The 13,448-nt window shown below is 49.5% G+C and overlaps 1 protein-coding gene across 1 annotated transcript in view; it reads left to right on the top strand.

Annotated features, from left to right (window-relative positions):
* Nucleotides 1–13,448, top strand: part of MED14 (mediator complex subunit 14) — a 157,993-nt gene that overhangs the window by 76,597 nt on the left and 67,948 nt on the right. Inside the window, 1 exon segment of the mRNA XM_030202340.1 lies at nt 4,492–4,617. Coding sequence (XP_030058200.1) covers nt 4,492–4,617 — 126 coding nt within the window.

Here is a 13,448-nt window from a genome sequence, read left to right as displayed (position 1 = left end):
CCATTTTGTTGGGGTCAACTGGCAGTGAGGAACAGCCTCTGATCACACACATAGCACAGCAGCCGTTTTACAGCCTCAGGGCCCAACAGAGTATTCATCCTCATTGGAATCTTTGTTTTCTTCAGAGTTTATAGTGCTCCTTCAGCAGGCCTATTTAATGAAGCAGGGACAGTCAGAGGTGCAAGGTGCTTCAGTTTTTCACCCCGCTGCCCTTCTGGCTCCTAAGAGATCTCGTTTAGATTTCCAGTAGTGGGCAGATGAGGCTGTCTTTGCTTCTCCCTCCTTATCTGATGTGGCCTCTTTCTATTCAGAGGAGCCATCGTTGAACGAGCCATTAGAGGAGGGAGGAGTGGGATGATCTGAAAGTACTATTTTGGTTAGATGATAAACTCTGTTGAGCAGGGACTTAGTGTGCAGCGCTGTGTTTGTCTAGTAGTGCTGTAGAAATAAGTAGTAGTAGTAGTAGTATCTTTGTCAATCATGAGGGGGCTTAGAAGTTCTTCTAAGTCCTAACCAGATGCACCCAGACAGGACCTGATTCAGCCCCACGTCTCATGAGACCCATTCTTCTGTAGAGTGGGAAGAGCCATGACTTGTCGCTCTACCTGTTGGTTCTAGAGGAAAAAAAATAAATTGAGCTTCCCAGGGAGGATTCCTTTGTTATGGCAGCGACTAAGAAAACCACCTTGCTGGTGGAAGGGGGCATTTCCCTAAAAGACCTACAGGATAGGAAGCTAGAAGGGTCACTGAAACAAGCCTTTGATGTGGCTTCTTTGGGCCTTCAAGCAACAGTGTGCAGCTCGTTTGTGGCAAGAGCATGCCTGAAGTGACATTAGCAGCCTGCAATACAAGATGGGCACCATAACGTCCAGCTGGAACTGGGGTTGGCCTATTTGGTGGATGCTATTTATAATATGTTACGGCTTCTGGGCAGACTGGATGGACCGTGCAGGTCTTTTTCTGCCGTCATCTACTATGTTACTATGTTCTGGCTCACAGTATGTCTTTGGCTGTCATGGTATGTTTCAGCAATGGGTTGCAGATGCAGTGTCAAAGTTACATCTAGTTAAACTGCCTCTGGTCGTCCGTCTTCAGGGGGCTCTCTGTCTCGATTTCAATGGTACCAGCCTGGACCTCAGCATTATCGTCAGAAGTTCCACTTTCAGGCATGCCAGTCTTCCTTTTGTGCGGACAGTAAGTCCTCCTCTCAGAACGTCCAATTTCTCCTGAGCTTCGCAATGACACAAGGCTGGTCCACTCTTCTCGTCCTCTGGTGAGAGGACATCTTAAGGAGTTTTGGAATGAGTGAGCCAAAATCACATCAGACGAGTGCATTCTGGATATTCTTACAGAAGGTTGCAAGTTGGAGTGCTCCTGAACGGTCACTCCTCTCTTCTTTAAGTCTCCTTGTTGAAAGGGAACCGAGGTGGTTGAGGTTCAAGCTACCGTAGATTCCTTTGCTGGCACTCCGGGCCATTGTTCCTGATCCCCAGCCTGAACAGGGACAAGGCAGATACTCCGCCTACTTCATTGTCCCAAAGAAGGAAGACACCTTTCATCCAGTCTTAGATCTCAAAGGTCTAAACCACTGTGTCCGGGTGTCCTGTGTTTGCATGGTTTGCATGGAAACACTAAGAGCAGTCATAGCCTCGGTTCAAGCGGGAGAATTTCTCAGCACCCTCGATCTTGAAGAGGTGTACTTGCATACTCATATGGCCACCGCATCAGGTTTCTAGGTTTTGTGGTGCTGGACCATCACTTCCAGTTCAGTTTTGCCATGGCACCAAGAATGTTTATGAAGCTTATGGTGGTGGAGGCAACCTTCCTTCTGCACCAGGGAGTCTTGAGCTTAATTGTAGCTCGACAACTGTCTCATTTGTGCATCATCCTATTCAGATAGCGTGGCAGCGACAGACAAAGTTGTCTGTCTTCTGCAGTCATTGGGTTGGCTGATAAATTTTGAGAAGAGCAGACTAACTCCATCACAGACCCTGGAGTATCTGGGCATCATTCTATTCGACACAGCAAGGGAGATGAGTTTTGCACGGAAGGCAGGAAGTTGAAGCTGGTTCAACAGATTCGTCTTCTCCTCGGTCAAGGCAGGCCAGGGTTATGGGCCTACATCCAGGTTCTGGGGTCAGTGACGTTTGTGATGGAAGTAAGTGGTGGCTCGGGCTTATATGCCGCTATTACAAGAATCTCTTCTCAGATGCTGATCTCCGGTGTTACAGAACTACAACCTTCATTTTCCTTGTGTACTGGTTGCCAGATGGAGTATGCAGTGGTGGTTGTCACCCTGGAGTTTGACTGTTGGAGTTCCCGATAATACAATGGCAGGTGGTGACAGTGGACGCCAGCAAGTCAGATTGGGGAACTCATTACAAGTTTCATCTGGCACAGGGCTCCTGGATTGCCTTATGTAACTTCACTCCCTTTGTGGCGGAGGCCCTGGTCAGAGTTTTCTTTGCCAATGTGATGGGGGTGGCTTATATCAACAAGCAAGGTGGGACTGGCAGCCATCTGATGGTGGTGGAGGTAATCTCCCTCATGAGTTGGATGGAGAAAAATCATCTCTGCTTGTTGGCAGCTTACCTCACTGGATCCTGGAATGTGGAGGTGGACTTTGTTAGCAGGCACGCCTTGGACCAGGAGAATGGAAATGATCCATCAAGGATTTCAGCTGATAGTGGACCAATGGGGTTCTCTGCTTCTAGACTTGATGGTGACGAAAAGGAATGCCAAAGTGTCCAAGTTCTTTATTTGTCAGTAAGAACTGGCTCAGTGGAGATCAATGCCCTACTGCTGCCCTAGCCAGAGACACATCTACTGTATGTCTTCCTTTCTTGACCCATGGTAGGCTGTGTATCTTATTGCAGCAGGGTCAAATAATTCTCATAGCCCTGGATTGGCTCTGGAGGCAGTGTTACACGGACCTGATTCGATTGCTGGGTGGGGATCCTCTCCATCTTTTGCAGGTACCCGTCCTACTGCAGCGAGGTCCGGTGCTCATGGAGGATCCATGCCCCTTTGGTCTTACTGTTCGGCCATTGAAAGGCTTGGTTGAGATGAAAAGGTTATTTTGATTCAGTCATTGCTACCTTGCTTCAGACTCGGAAATGCTCTACGTCCATTATGTATGCAAGGGTGTTGAGGACATTTGAGGGCTGTTGTTCTGCGTGCGGACTTTCTCCCTTCTTTGCCCAGATCGCGCACATCCTAGTGTTTTTCCAGGCAGGCCTTCAGAAAGGATTTTCGTTGGGTTCTTTAAAAGTTCAGGTTGTGGCTTTGGAGTGTTTCAGGGGCTGACTACAGAAGGTGTCTCCAACAGCTTACCTGGATATCTTTCGATTCTTGCAGGGAGTGGGATGTTTGCAGCCTCCCTTTTGTGTGCTGTGTCCAGAGTGGAACCTTAGTTTAGTCCTTCAGTCTCTTCAGGAGTCTCCTTTTCAGCCACTCTGGAAGGCGTACTTGAAAGATCTTACAATAAAGACACGGTTTTTGGTGGCTGCTTTGTTGTCTGATCGCTTTTTTTCCACTTTTCAGAGGCGGGGGTCTCCCATGCACATAGTTCCTTCTGAAAGTGGTATCAGCATTTCATCTACATAAGTACATAAGTATTGCCATACCGGGACAGACCAAAGGTCCATCAAGACCTTTGTTCTGTTCCAGTATGGCAATACTTATGTACCCACCTTTTCACCACTGCTTTTGGCTCCTAACCACTACTCAATTCCCCTATCCTTGTTCCTTCTCACCCAGTACTTTCCTCGCCCTTAATTGTCTTGTCTGTCTGTATTTTTAGATTGTAAGCTCTATCGAGTAGGGACTGTCTCTCTGTGTCTGGTGTTCAGCGCTGCGTGTGTCTGGTAGCGCTATACAAATGTTAATAATAATAATAATACTTATGCACACATGTTTGCTCCTCTGGTTAGTGTTAGATTAGCGAGTTGTTTAAGATTGTTTTGTTTTATTTATCTTGTCTACGTAATTACTGAGGAGCTGGACTGGATGCCAAGAGAGATATGTATTAGTTCAGGTTTCAGTCCTGCATCTCCTGCTAGTTGATGGACACATTCCCACAGGTTCTGGAATATTGGACTATTGGAAAGAAAATTATCAGGTAAGACCAAATTTCTGCTTGAGGCATAGGATTAAATTTAAGAGGTTTACACAAATCTGAAAATTGTGATTTTCTAGTAAGATATACTGAGTGATGTAGACAAATAGGATTTGTTTTCTGTATTGCCACCTTAATAGGTTTTCTCTATTTGGATGTTTTCCAATAAAACTTGGTTATGCCTAACAGAACAACTGTTTGCTTTGAGATATGATTAAAAGGGGCTGGATTTTATTCATTCCAATTCTAACAATTCCTAGTGTTCTTAGTAAGCACCATAAACTTATGTCTAGTTGATCCTAATTATATAAGTAGTTGGTCAATATATTAACTATAATCTAAAGTTAAAGCTCTATATCTATATCTCTTTGCAGCTTTTATTGAAACTGCTCTTCCGACACTCGTCGTTCCTATCTTGGAACCTTGTGGCCGCTCAGAATGTTTGCATGTATTTGTTGACCTGCATTCTGGAATATTTCAGCTAATGTTGTATGGAATTGGTAAGTTAAGAATCCTATATAATAATTCTCAACTCCAACGTTCTATGCTTGGGACCGTGGCTCCCTGGCTGCAGGTGGTCTGTGAGGCAGACACGCACGGACGTCACTGACGTCAACACAGCTGATTCCAAGGCAAGGGGAGGAGCTACGGCCCCCTCGAAACCCACCCCCTTCCGCGAACCTGTCGATCCCCCCCCCCCCCCCCCCCCGCCGCTGTTGTGCACTACCTGTGCTGACAGCCGAAGTGTTGTTCTGCCCTTCGGGTGGGTTCCTCAATCATCATCTCAGAAAGTTTAACTCCGTGCGTCTGACGTCAGACCCATGCGTGCGTCTGACGTCAGACGCATGCAGAGGTACTTCCAGACAAGATGATTGAAGAACCTATGGGAAGGGAAGAACAATACTTCGGCTTTAAGCACAGGTAGCACAACAACGGCGGGGGGGGGGGGGGGGATGACAGGTTCGCAGAAGGGGGGGGTTCGAGGGGGCCATAGCACGGAGGGGAGGGGGGAAATTGCCTGCCTAAGGCCCGTTTCCTTGCCTACAGAAAGGTAAAATTATGTATAATCATACCTGATAATTTTCTTTCCATTAATCATAGCTGATCAATCCATAGACTGGTGGGTTGTGTCCATCTACCAGCAGGTGGAGATAGAGAGCAAACTTTTGCCTCCCTATATGTGGTCATGTGCTGCCGGAAACTCCTCAGTATGTCGATATCAAAGCTCCATCCGCAGGACTCAGCACTTAGAGAATTACACCCACGAAGGGACACTCTGCCCAGCTCACCACCGCCGAAACGGGGGAGGGGAATTAACCCAGCTCATCCCCACACAAGTGGGGGAGGGGAATCCGTCCAGCTCATCCCCGCGGAGCGGGGGAGGGACACCACACCCGCCGATGCGGGGGGATCTGGCTTATCCTGCAACCGCAACCGCTGGAGGAGCTGACTGACCCTAACACCGCCGAAGCGGGAGGGGTACAAAGCTGCCCTACAGCCGCACGAAGCGGGAGGGAGTGCCGGCAGAATTTATGTCTCAATCCAGCCCCGTAAAACGGAGGGGAGAGGAATGCAGCAGCTCACTGTAACACAAACTCGTCTCAACTCTTGAAGAATCCAAGTGAAAGAAGAACTTGAACACGAAGTCCTCCTGAAGTAACTGAAGGCTAAACTTGAACCTAAAATTCAACCAGAATATAAACAGTACAGATATCTGGGAGGGGCTATGGATTGATCAGCTATGATTAATGGAAAGAAAATTATCAGGTATGATTATACATAATTTTACCTTCCATATCATCAAGCTGATCAATCCATAGACTGGTGGGATGTACCGAAGCAGTACTCACCCAGGGCGGGACATAGAAATCCCTGACCTCAACACTGAAGCTCCAAACCGGGCCTCCGCCCGTGCAGCCACAGTCAAACGGTAATGCTTGGAGAATGTATGAGCCGAAGCCCCCGTTGCCGCCTTGCATATCTCTTCCAAGGAGACGGATCCGGCCTCTGCCATCGAGGCCGCCTGAGCTCTCGTGGAGCGAGCCTTCAGCTGGATAGGCGGCACCTTCCCCGCGGCCACATAAGCCGCTGCAATGGCTTCCTGGACCCATCTTGCCACTGTAGGCTTAGCAGCCTGCAGACCCTTACGAGGACCTGCAAACAGGACAAACAGATGATCCGATTTCCGGAAATCATTGGTCACTTCCAAGTATCTGATGATGACTCGTCTCACATCCAGATATTCAAGAGCGGAGTACTCCTCTGGGTAGTCCTCCCTACGAAAGGAAGGGAGACAGAGCTGCTGATTCACCTGGAAGCGAGAAACAATCTTGGGCAGGAAGGAAGGCACTGTGCGAATAGTCACTCCTGCCTCAGTGAACTGCAGAAAAGGCTCTCGACATGAGAGCGCCTGGAGCTCGGAAACTCTTCTGGCTGAAGTGATAGCCACCAAAAAGACTGCTTTCAACGTCAGGTCTTTCAGAGATGCCCTCGACAAGGGTTCAAAAGGCGGCTTCTGCAATGCTCTTAGCACCAGGTTGAGATTCCACGCAGGCACCACTGAGTGCAGAGGAGGGCGCAGGTGATTAACTCCCTTGAGAAAGCGCACCACATCTGGCTGCGAAGCCAGGGAAGCACCCTTCAGGCGGCCCCTGAAGCAAGCCAGAGCCGCTACCTGGACTTTAAGGGAACTGAGCGACAGGCCTTTCTCCAGACCTTCTTGCAGGAACGCCAACACTGAAGAAATTGGAGCAGTGAAGGGAGAAAGTGAGCCTGCTTCACACCATGCTGCAAAGATACGCCAAACCCTGGCGTAAGCAGTAGAAGTAGAGCGCTTCCTCGCTCTCAGCATAGTGGCGATGACCTTGTCTGAGAAGCCCTTCTTCCTCAGACGCTGCCGCTCAATAGCCAGGCCGTAAGACCAAAGGGAGAGGGATCCTCCATCACCACGGGACCCTGATGTAACAGGCCCTGCTCCACTGACAGCCGCAGAGGATCGTCGACTGAGAGCCTGATCAAGTCCGCATACCAGGGACGTCTGGGCCAATCCGGACCCACCAGGATTACCCTGCCGGGATGCTTTGCCACCCGGTCTAGCACCCTGCCCAACATGGGCCAGGGCGGGAACACATAGAGGAGCTCTTGTGTCGGCCACTGTTGGAGAAGAGCATCTACTCCCAGGGATCGAGGGTCCCGTCCTCTGCTGAAAAAGCGCGGCACTTGGCAATTGGCCGATGACGCCATCAGATCTAGGCTCGGCTGGCCCCAGCGCTTCGTGATGTCCAAGAACGCCTGAGCAGATAGTTGCCACTCTCCGGACTCCAAGGTATGGCGACTGAGAAAGTCCGCCTTGACATTCATGACTCCGGCAATGTGGGCCGCTGAAAGCTGCTCCAGGTTCGCTTCCGCCCACTGGCAAAGACTCATAGCCTCCTTGGCTAGAGGGGCGCTCTTGGTACCTCCCTGGCGGTTGATATAGGCCACAGCCGTGGCATTGTCCGACAGGACCCGTACAGGCTACAACACCAGTACCGGGATGAACTCCAATAACACCAACCGAATGGCTCTGAGTTCCAGGAGGTTGATAGACCACTTGCCTCTGCAGGAGACTAGAGCCCCTGCGCTGTCCTTCCCAAGCAGTGGGCTCCCCAGCCCATCAAAGAGGCGTCTGTCGTGACGACAATCCACTCCGGGGTCACCAGAGGCAATCCTGCAGACAACTTGTCTGTCTGCGTCCACCAGCTCAGCGCCTTGCGCACTGCTGGGTCCACGGGAAGGCGCACAGCATAATCCTCCGACATCGGAGTCCAGCGCAGCAGCAGAGATAGCTGTAGTGGTCTCATATGAGCCCTGGCCCAGGGCACTACTTCCATCGTGGCCGTCATAGAGCCCAACAGCTGCACGTAGTCCCAAGCCCGAATAGGAGAGGCTACTAGGAACTAGTCCACCTGAGCCTGAAGCTTGACAATCCGATTGTCTGGCAGGAACACTCTGCCCACTTGGGTGTCGAATCGAACTCCCAGATACTCCAGGGACTGAGTCGGGCGCAGCTGGCTCTTCTTCCAGTTGATGATCCATCCCAGGGAGCTCAAAAGAGCAATCACCCGGTCCACAGCTTTGCCGCACTCTGCATAAGAGGGGGCTCGGATCAACCAGTCGTCCAGATAAGGATGGACTTGTACTCCTTCCTTTAGCAGGAAGGCCGCTATGACCCCCATTACTTTGGAAAAGGTCCGCGGAGCAGTAGCCAACCCGAAAGGGAGGGCTCTGAACTGGAAGTGTCGTCTCAGGACTGTAAAACGCAGAAAGCGTTGGAGAGGAGGCCAGATGGGAATATGCAGGTACGCTTCCTTGATGTCCAAGGAAGCCAAGAACTCTCCTGCCTTCACTGCCGCTATAACAGAGCGGAGAGTCTCCATGCGAAAGTGCCTCACTTTCCAGGCCCGATTGACCCCTTTGAGGTCGAGGATAGGCCGGACAGAACCTCCTTTCTTTGGAACCACAAAGTAAATGGAGTAACGTCCCTTGCCAATCTGATTTTTTGGCACCGGAACGACCGCACCCAGGCGGATCAGGTTGTCCAAGGTCTGCTGCACTGCCACAGCTTGACCGGAGACTTGCAGGGAGAGAGTACAAACCCATCTCTTAAGGGTTGGCAGAACTCTAGCTTGTAGCAGTCTCTGATGACTTCCAGCACCCACGCGTCTGAAGTTATAGTGGTCCACTCGCCCAGAAACGAGGACAGCCGTCCTCCAATCTGCACTGGGGCGTGGACCAAGGCCCCGTCATTGGGTACGAGACCCTGGGGGAGGACCGGAGGGAGCACCTCCGGGACGGCGGTCTCTGCGAAAGGAATGCTGCTTGGGGGAGAAATTCCTCTTGAAGGAAGAGGGGGCAGAGGAACCCGACTTGCCCGGGCGGTACCGACGGGCTTCCAGCAACCGTCCTCTGGAGGTACCGGGACGAGTACTAGCCCGAGCCCTGACCTCTGGTAATTTCTTGCCCTTAGACGTGCCGAGATCGGTCACGATTTTGTCCAGCTCGACCCCAAAGAGCAGCTTGCCTTTAAAAGGCAATCTAGCCAGGCGGGATTTAGAGGCGTGGTCAGCAGACCAATGTTTCAGCCAAAGCCACCGCCGCGCAGAGACTGTCTGAGCCATGCCTTTAGCTGAGGCTCTCAAGACATCATACAGCAAGTCTGCCAAATAGGCTAAGCCCGATTCCAGGGCCGGCCAATCAGCCCTCAAGGAAAGATCCGAGGGGGAAGCCCGCTGCACCATAGTCAGGCACGCCCTGGCCACATAGGAGCCGCAAACTGAGGCCTGCAAACTTAAAGCAGCTGCCTCAAAGGACGACCTTAAGGCCGCCTCCAATCTTCTGTCTTGCGCGTCCTTTAGGGCCGTGCCACCTTCCACCGGCAACGCCGTTTTCTTAGTCACCGCAATGATTAAAGAATCCACGGTAGGCCACAGATAGGCCTCACGTTCACTCACAGCCAAAGGATAGAGGCGGGACATAGCCCTAGCCACTTTAAGGCTCGTTTCCGGGACATCCCATTGAGCCGCAATTAAGGTGTGCATGGCATCATGCACGTGGAAGGATCTAGGCGGGCGCTTCGTCCCCAGCATAATGGCAGAGCCAACAGGGGCTGAGGGAGAGACGTCCTCCGGAGAGGAAATCTTCAAAGTGTCCATGGCCTGTAACAACAGGTTGGGCAAATCCTCTGGGCTAAAAAGCCGCACTGCAGAGGGGTCATCCGCTCCATCCGAGCGGGGATCTATCTCCTCCAAGGAATCCGCAAAGGACCGTTGGGAGACCTCAGACACGCTGCCCTCATCTACATCGGAGGAGACAAAGTCCTCCAAGGCCTGGAAATCAACCCGAGGGCGTTTACCTCTGGGAACCTCAACCTCTTTATCAGAAGAGGGAGCAGGGGCAGCGTTTTGCATGAGGAAAGCCTGATGCAGCAGCAAAACAAACTCGGGGGAGAAACCCCCCAGACTGTGCACTTCCGCAGCCTGGGCAACAGCCCTAGACGCACTCTCAACCGGCGCTCGCAATAGCGGGGGAGAGACATGCTGCGCATCCAAAATGGCGTCCGGCGCGAAACTCCGCGAAGGAGCCGCGCGGGAAGAACGGCGCTTAACTTTAGCCGCTTGTTGCCGTCGCCCAAATTAAGGGCGTTCATGGCATTAATGTCTCCAACCTCAAGGGCGGCCCACGAAGAAGCCGTCCGAGCCGCGTGGCCGGCCAAGATGGCGGAGGCGAGGAGCGGGGGATGGGCGTTTATGGCGGGAAAAAACCGCCACGCCGGAGGAACGACCGGGACATTCATCGGTCACTAAACTGTCACCCATCAAGGGCGAATCAGGTTGTAAAACCCCCGCATCCCCTCTAGAAGCGCTCCAGCGATCCGGGGAGCGACCCTTTGCGCCCTCGCCCTCCGACGCCATATGCCACGAGGAGAAGAATCGGGGAACCCCCTGCCCGCTATAAAAAGGTAAAATTACCTGCTTGCCGCTCCGAGCTGTAACGAACTGGTGTCCCAGTGAGTAGCTGCAATGAACGTTTAAAGAAACGTCGAATTAAACGCCTTTAAAGACGTTTAAAATTTTTTTTTTTTTTTTTTTTTTTTTTTTTAAACGGAGCCAGCGGGAGGGGGGAGAAAAGGAGGGACCTGGCACCACCAGGTTTGCACTTGCTCAAAAGAGCCCTCAACCCCAGGCCTCAACAAAACCTAAGGATTAGGCTTGGAGGCCTAGCCAGAGCTGCTGCTGTGTGTGACCACCACCTGCTGAGATAGAGAACATACTGAGGAGTTTCCGGCAGCACATGACCACATATAGGGAGGCAAAAGTTTGCTCTCTATCTCCACCTGCTGGTAGATGGACACAACCCACCAGTCTATGGATTGATCAGCTTGATGATATGGAACGGGCCTTTTTTACTAGTAATAGATAACGTGGAGGTGTATTTTTAAAGCAGTTAGACTTAAAAGATTACATAGTAACCTATGGAACTTTGTAAATAAATTTAAGTGCTTTGAAAAGGATCCCCATAATGTAAAAAAAAAATTTGTATTGTAATTTGTCTTTCTTGGTCTGGAAATTAAGTTAAGACAAATGCCTTGTTTTCAACTGTATCGTGGACACAAGGGGAGACAATGACTTGTCCAGGGGTGCAGGGAGAGCTCATTGTGAGCCTTCAATTCATGTCCCGGGACTTCTGATTATTGCTTGGAGGCTGTAATCTGCAGGCCGTGGTTTGATGCCTAGAGGAGCAGAGCAGTAGTGCAGTGGGGTGAGAACAGGGGAGCCCGGTTCAAATCTCACTGCAGTTCCTTGTGATCTTGGGTAAATTACTTAACCATAAAACTGCAAACCACTGTGGCACCAGCAGAAAAAAATGTTCAGTGGTGGCCTACGTTTCACCAGAAGGCTTCACCAGGGACTTTCTTTAAGTACTGTGAAAAGGCAAATATCTGTTTACATTTTCAAAGTCATTACCACCTCAAAAATTCATATTTGACCTTAAAAAAAAAAACTCCTCTGTGAATATAACGTAGTTCCTTTTACAACATCTGTACAAAAAACATGGCAGCTTACGCTCATTTTGAAAAAACGCTGCCAATACAGTTGGGGGACCAGTGTTTAAGTGGTTAGCACTCTCACATGCTGGTTGCAAAAAGGTAATTTCATTGTTAAACATATGTATTAGATATATTTCTTTAAAATCCCTCAAGATCATTGACATGCAGTGGCGTACCAAGGGGGGGGGGGGGGGCAGTCCGTCCCGGGTGCACGCCGCTGGAGGGGTGCTGCGTGCCAGTCAGTTGTTGTTGGTTTCCATGCTCCCTCTGCCCCGGAACAGGAAGTAACGTATTCTGGGGCAGAGGGAGCATGGAAACCAATGACGCTGCCAGTGCGCGGCACCCCCCCCAGCGGCGTGCACCCGGGGGGGGGGGGGGGGTTCGCTGCACGGGGCGGGGCGCATCGGCGATCCGCCCCGGGTGTCAGCACCCCTCGGAACGCCACTGTTGACATGTCCTCTTTTCTCTTAAAATCACACAAATGTATTGCTTCCCATAGTAGCTTGTTGATACAGTGCTCTGAAATCTGAAATGCACAATAAATTATGTGTAGTTAAAGCAGCTTATCTCATTCTGTATAAACATTTAAAACTATATATAATTGAAATTGATCGTAATTGAGAAGAATAACTGATTTACAAAGTGTAATTATTGACAATATATTTCCATCGTTTTGTGCTGAAATATTAAATCGTACCGAATTGTGTTTGAAAAGAACATTATATACATTCGTGATCATTTGTAAGATCTCACAGCACTAATGTTAATTCAAAAAGCATTATTCACATCTTTTTAAGTTCATGCAAGGTTAAACTTAATCTTGAAATGTTGACTCCCTTTTTATCTCTAAACACAACTGTTCTGTGCTGTATAATGTGTAGATACACTTATATTCTGAGTGAGCAAGTTGCTTATCAAAGACTTCGCTTTATGCTTAAAATGGAATGTGCTGATATGACGTGTGTTTAAACTCAACAGTTCTACACTATGTAATCTGTAAATTCACTTTTGTTCTAGATGAATTTATAGCTTTTCTTAGTCACCACCTCTTTTAGTTAGAGGAACAAAATCCAAGATAAAACGCTTCAGGGAGTTAAATGAATGTCATATTCCAAACAGTATGACACTAACATAGTAAATGAGGCAGATAAAGACCTGTACAGTCCATCCAGTCTGCCCAACAAGATAAACTCATTTTACATGGTATGTGATACTTTATATGTATACCCAAGTTTACTTTGTCCTTGCCATTCACAGGGCACAGACCCTAGAAGTCTGCCCAGCACTCTAGATTCTGGAATCCTAAAGAGTTACAAGATTCCGGAATCCCAATTAGTAGCAACATTCCATGTAGAAACCCAAAGAGTAACATAGTAACATAGGAAATGACGGCAGATAAAAGACCTGTACGGTCCATCCAGTCTGCCCAACAAGATAAACTCATTTTACATGGTATGTGATACTTTATATGTATACCCGAGTTTACTTTGTCCTTGCCATTCACAGGGCACAGACCCTAGAAGTCTGCCCAGCACTCTAGATTCTGGAATCCTAAAGAGTTACAAGATTCCGGAATCCAAATTAGTAGCAACATTCCATGTAGAACCCCAAAGAGTAACATAGCAAATGACGGCAGATAAAGACCTGTACAGTCCATCCAGTCTGCCCAACAAGATAAACTCATTTTACATGGTATGTGATACTTTATATGTATACCTGAGTTTCATTTGTCCTTGGTATTCT

Source organism: Microcaecilia unicolor, chromosome 4, assembly GCF_901765095.1.
Source record: "Microcaecilia unicolor chromosome 4, aMicUni1.1, whole genome shotgun sequence".
Taxonomy (NCBI): Eukaryota; Metazoa; Chordata; class Amphibia; order Gymnophiona; family Siphonopidae; genus Microcaecilia; species Microcaecilia unicolor.
The sequence above is the reverse complement of the archived record's forward strand: the minus strand, read 5'-3'. Positions and strand labels throughout refer to the sequence as shown.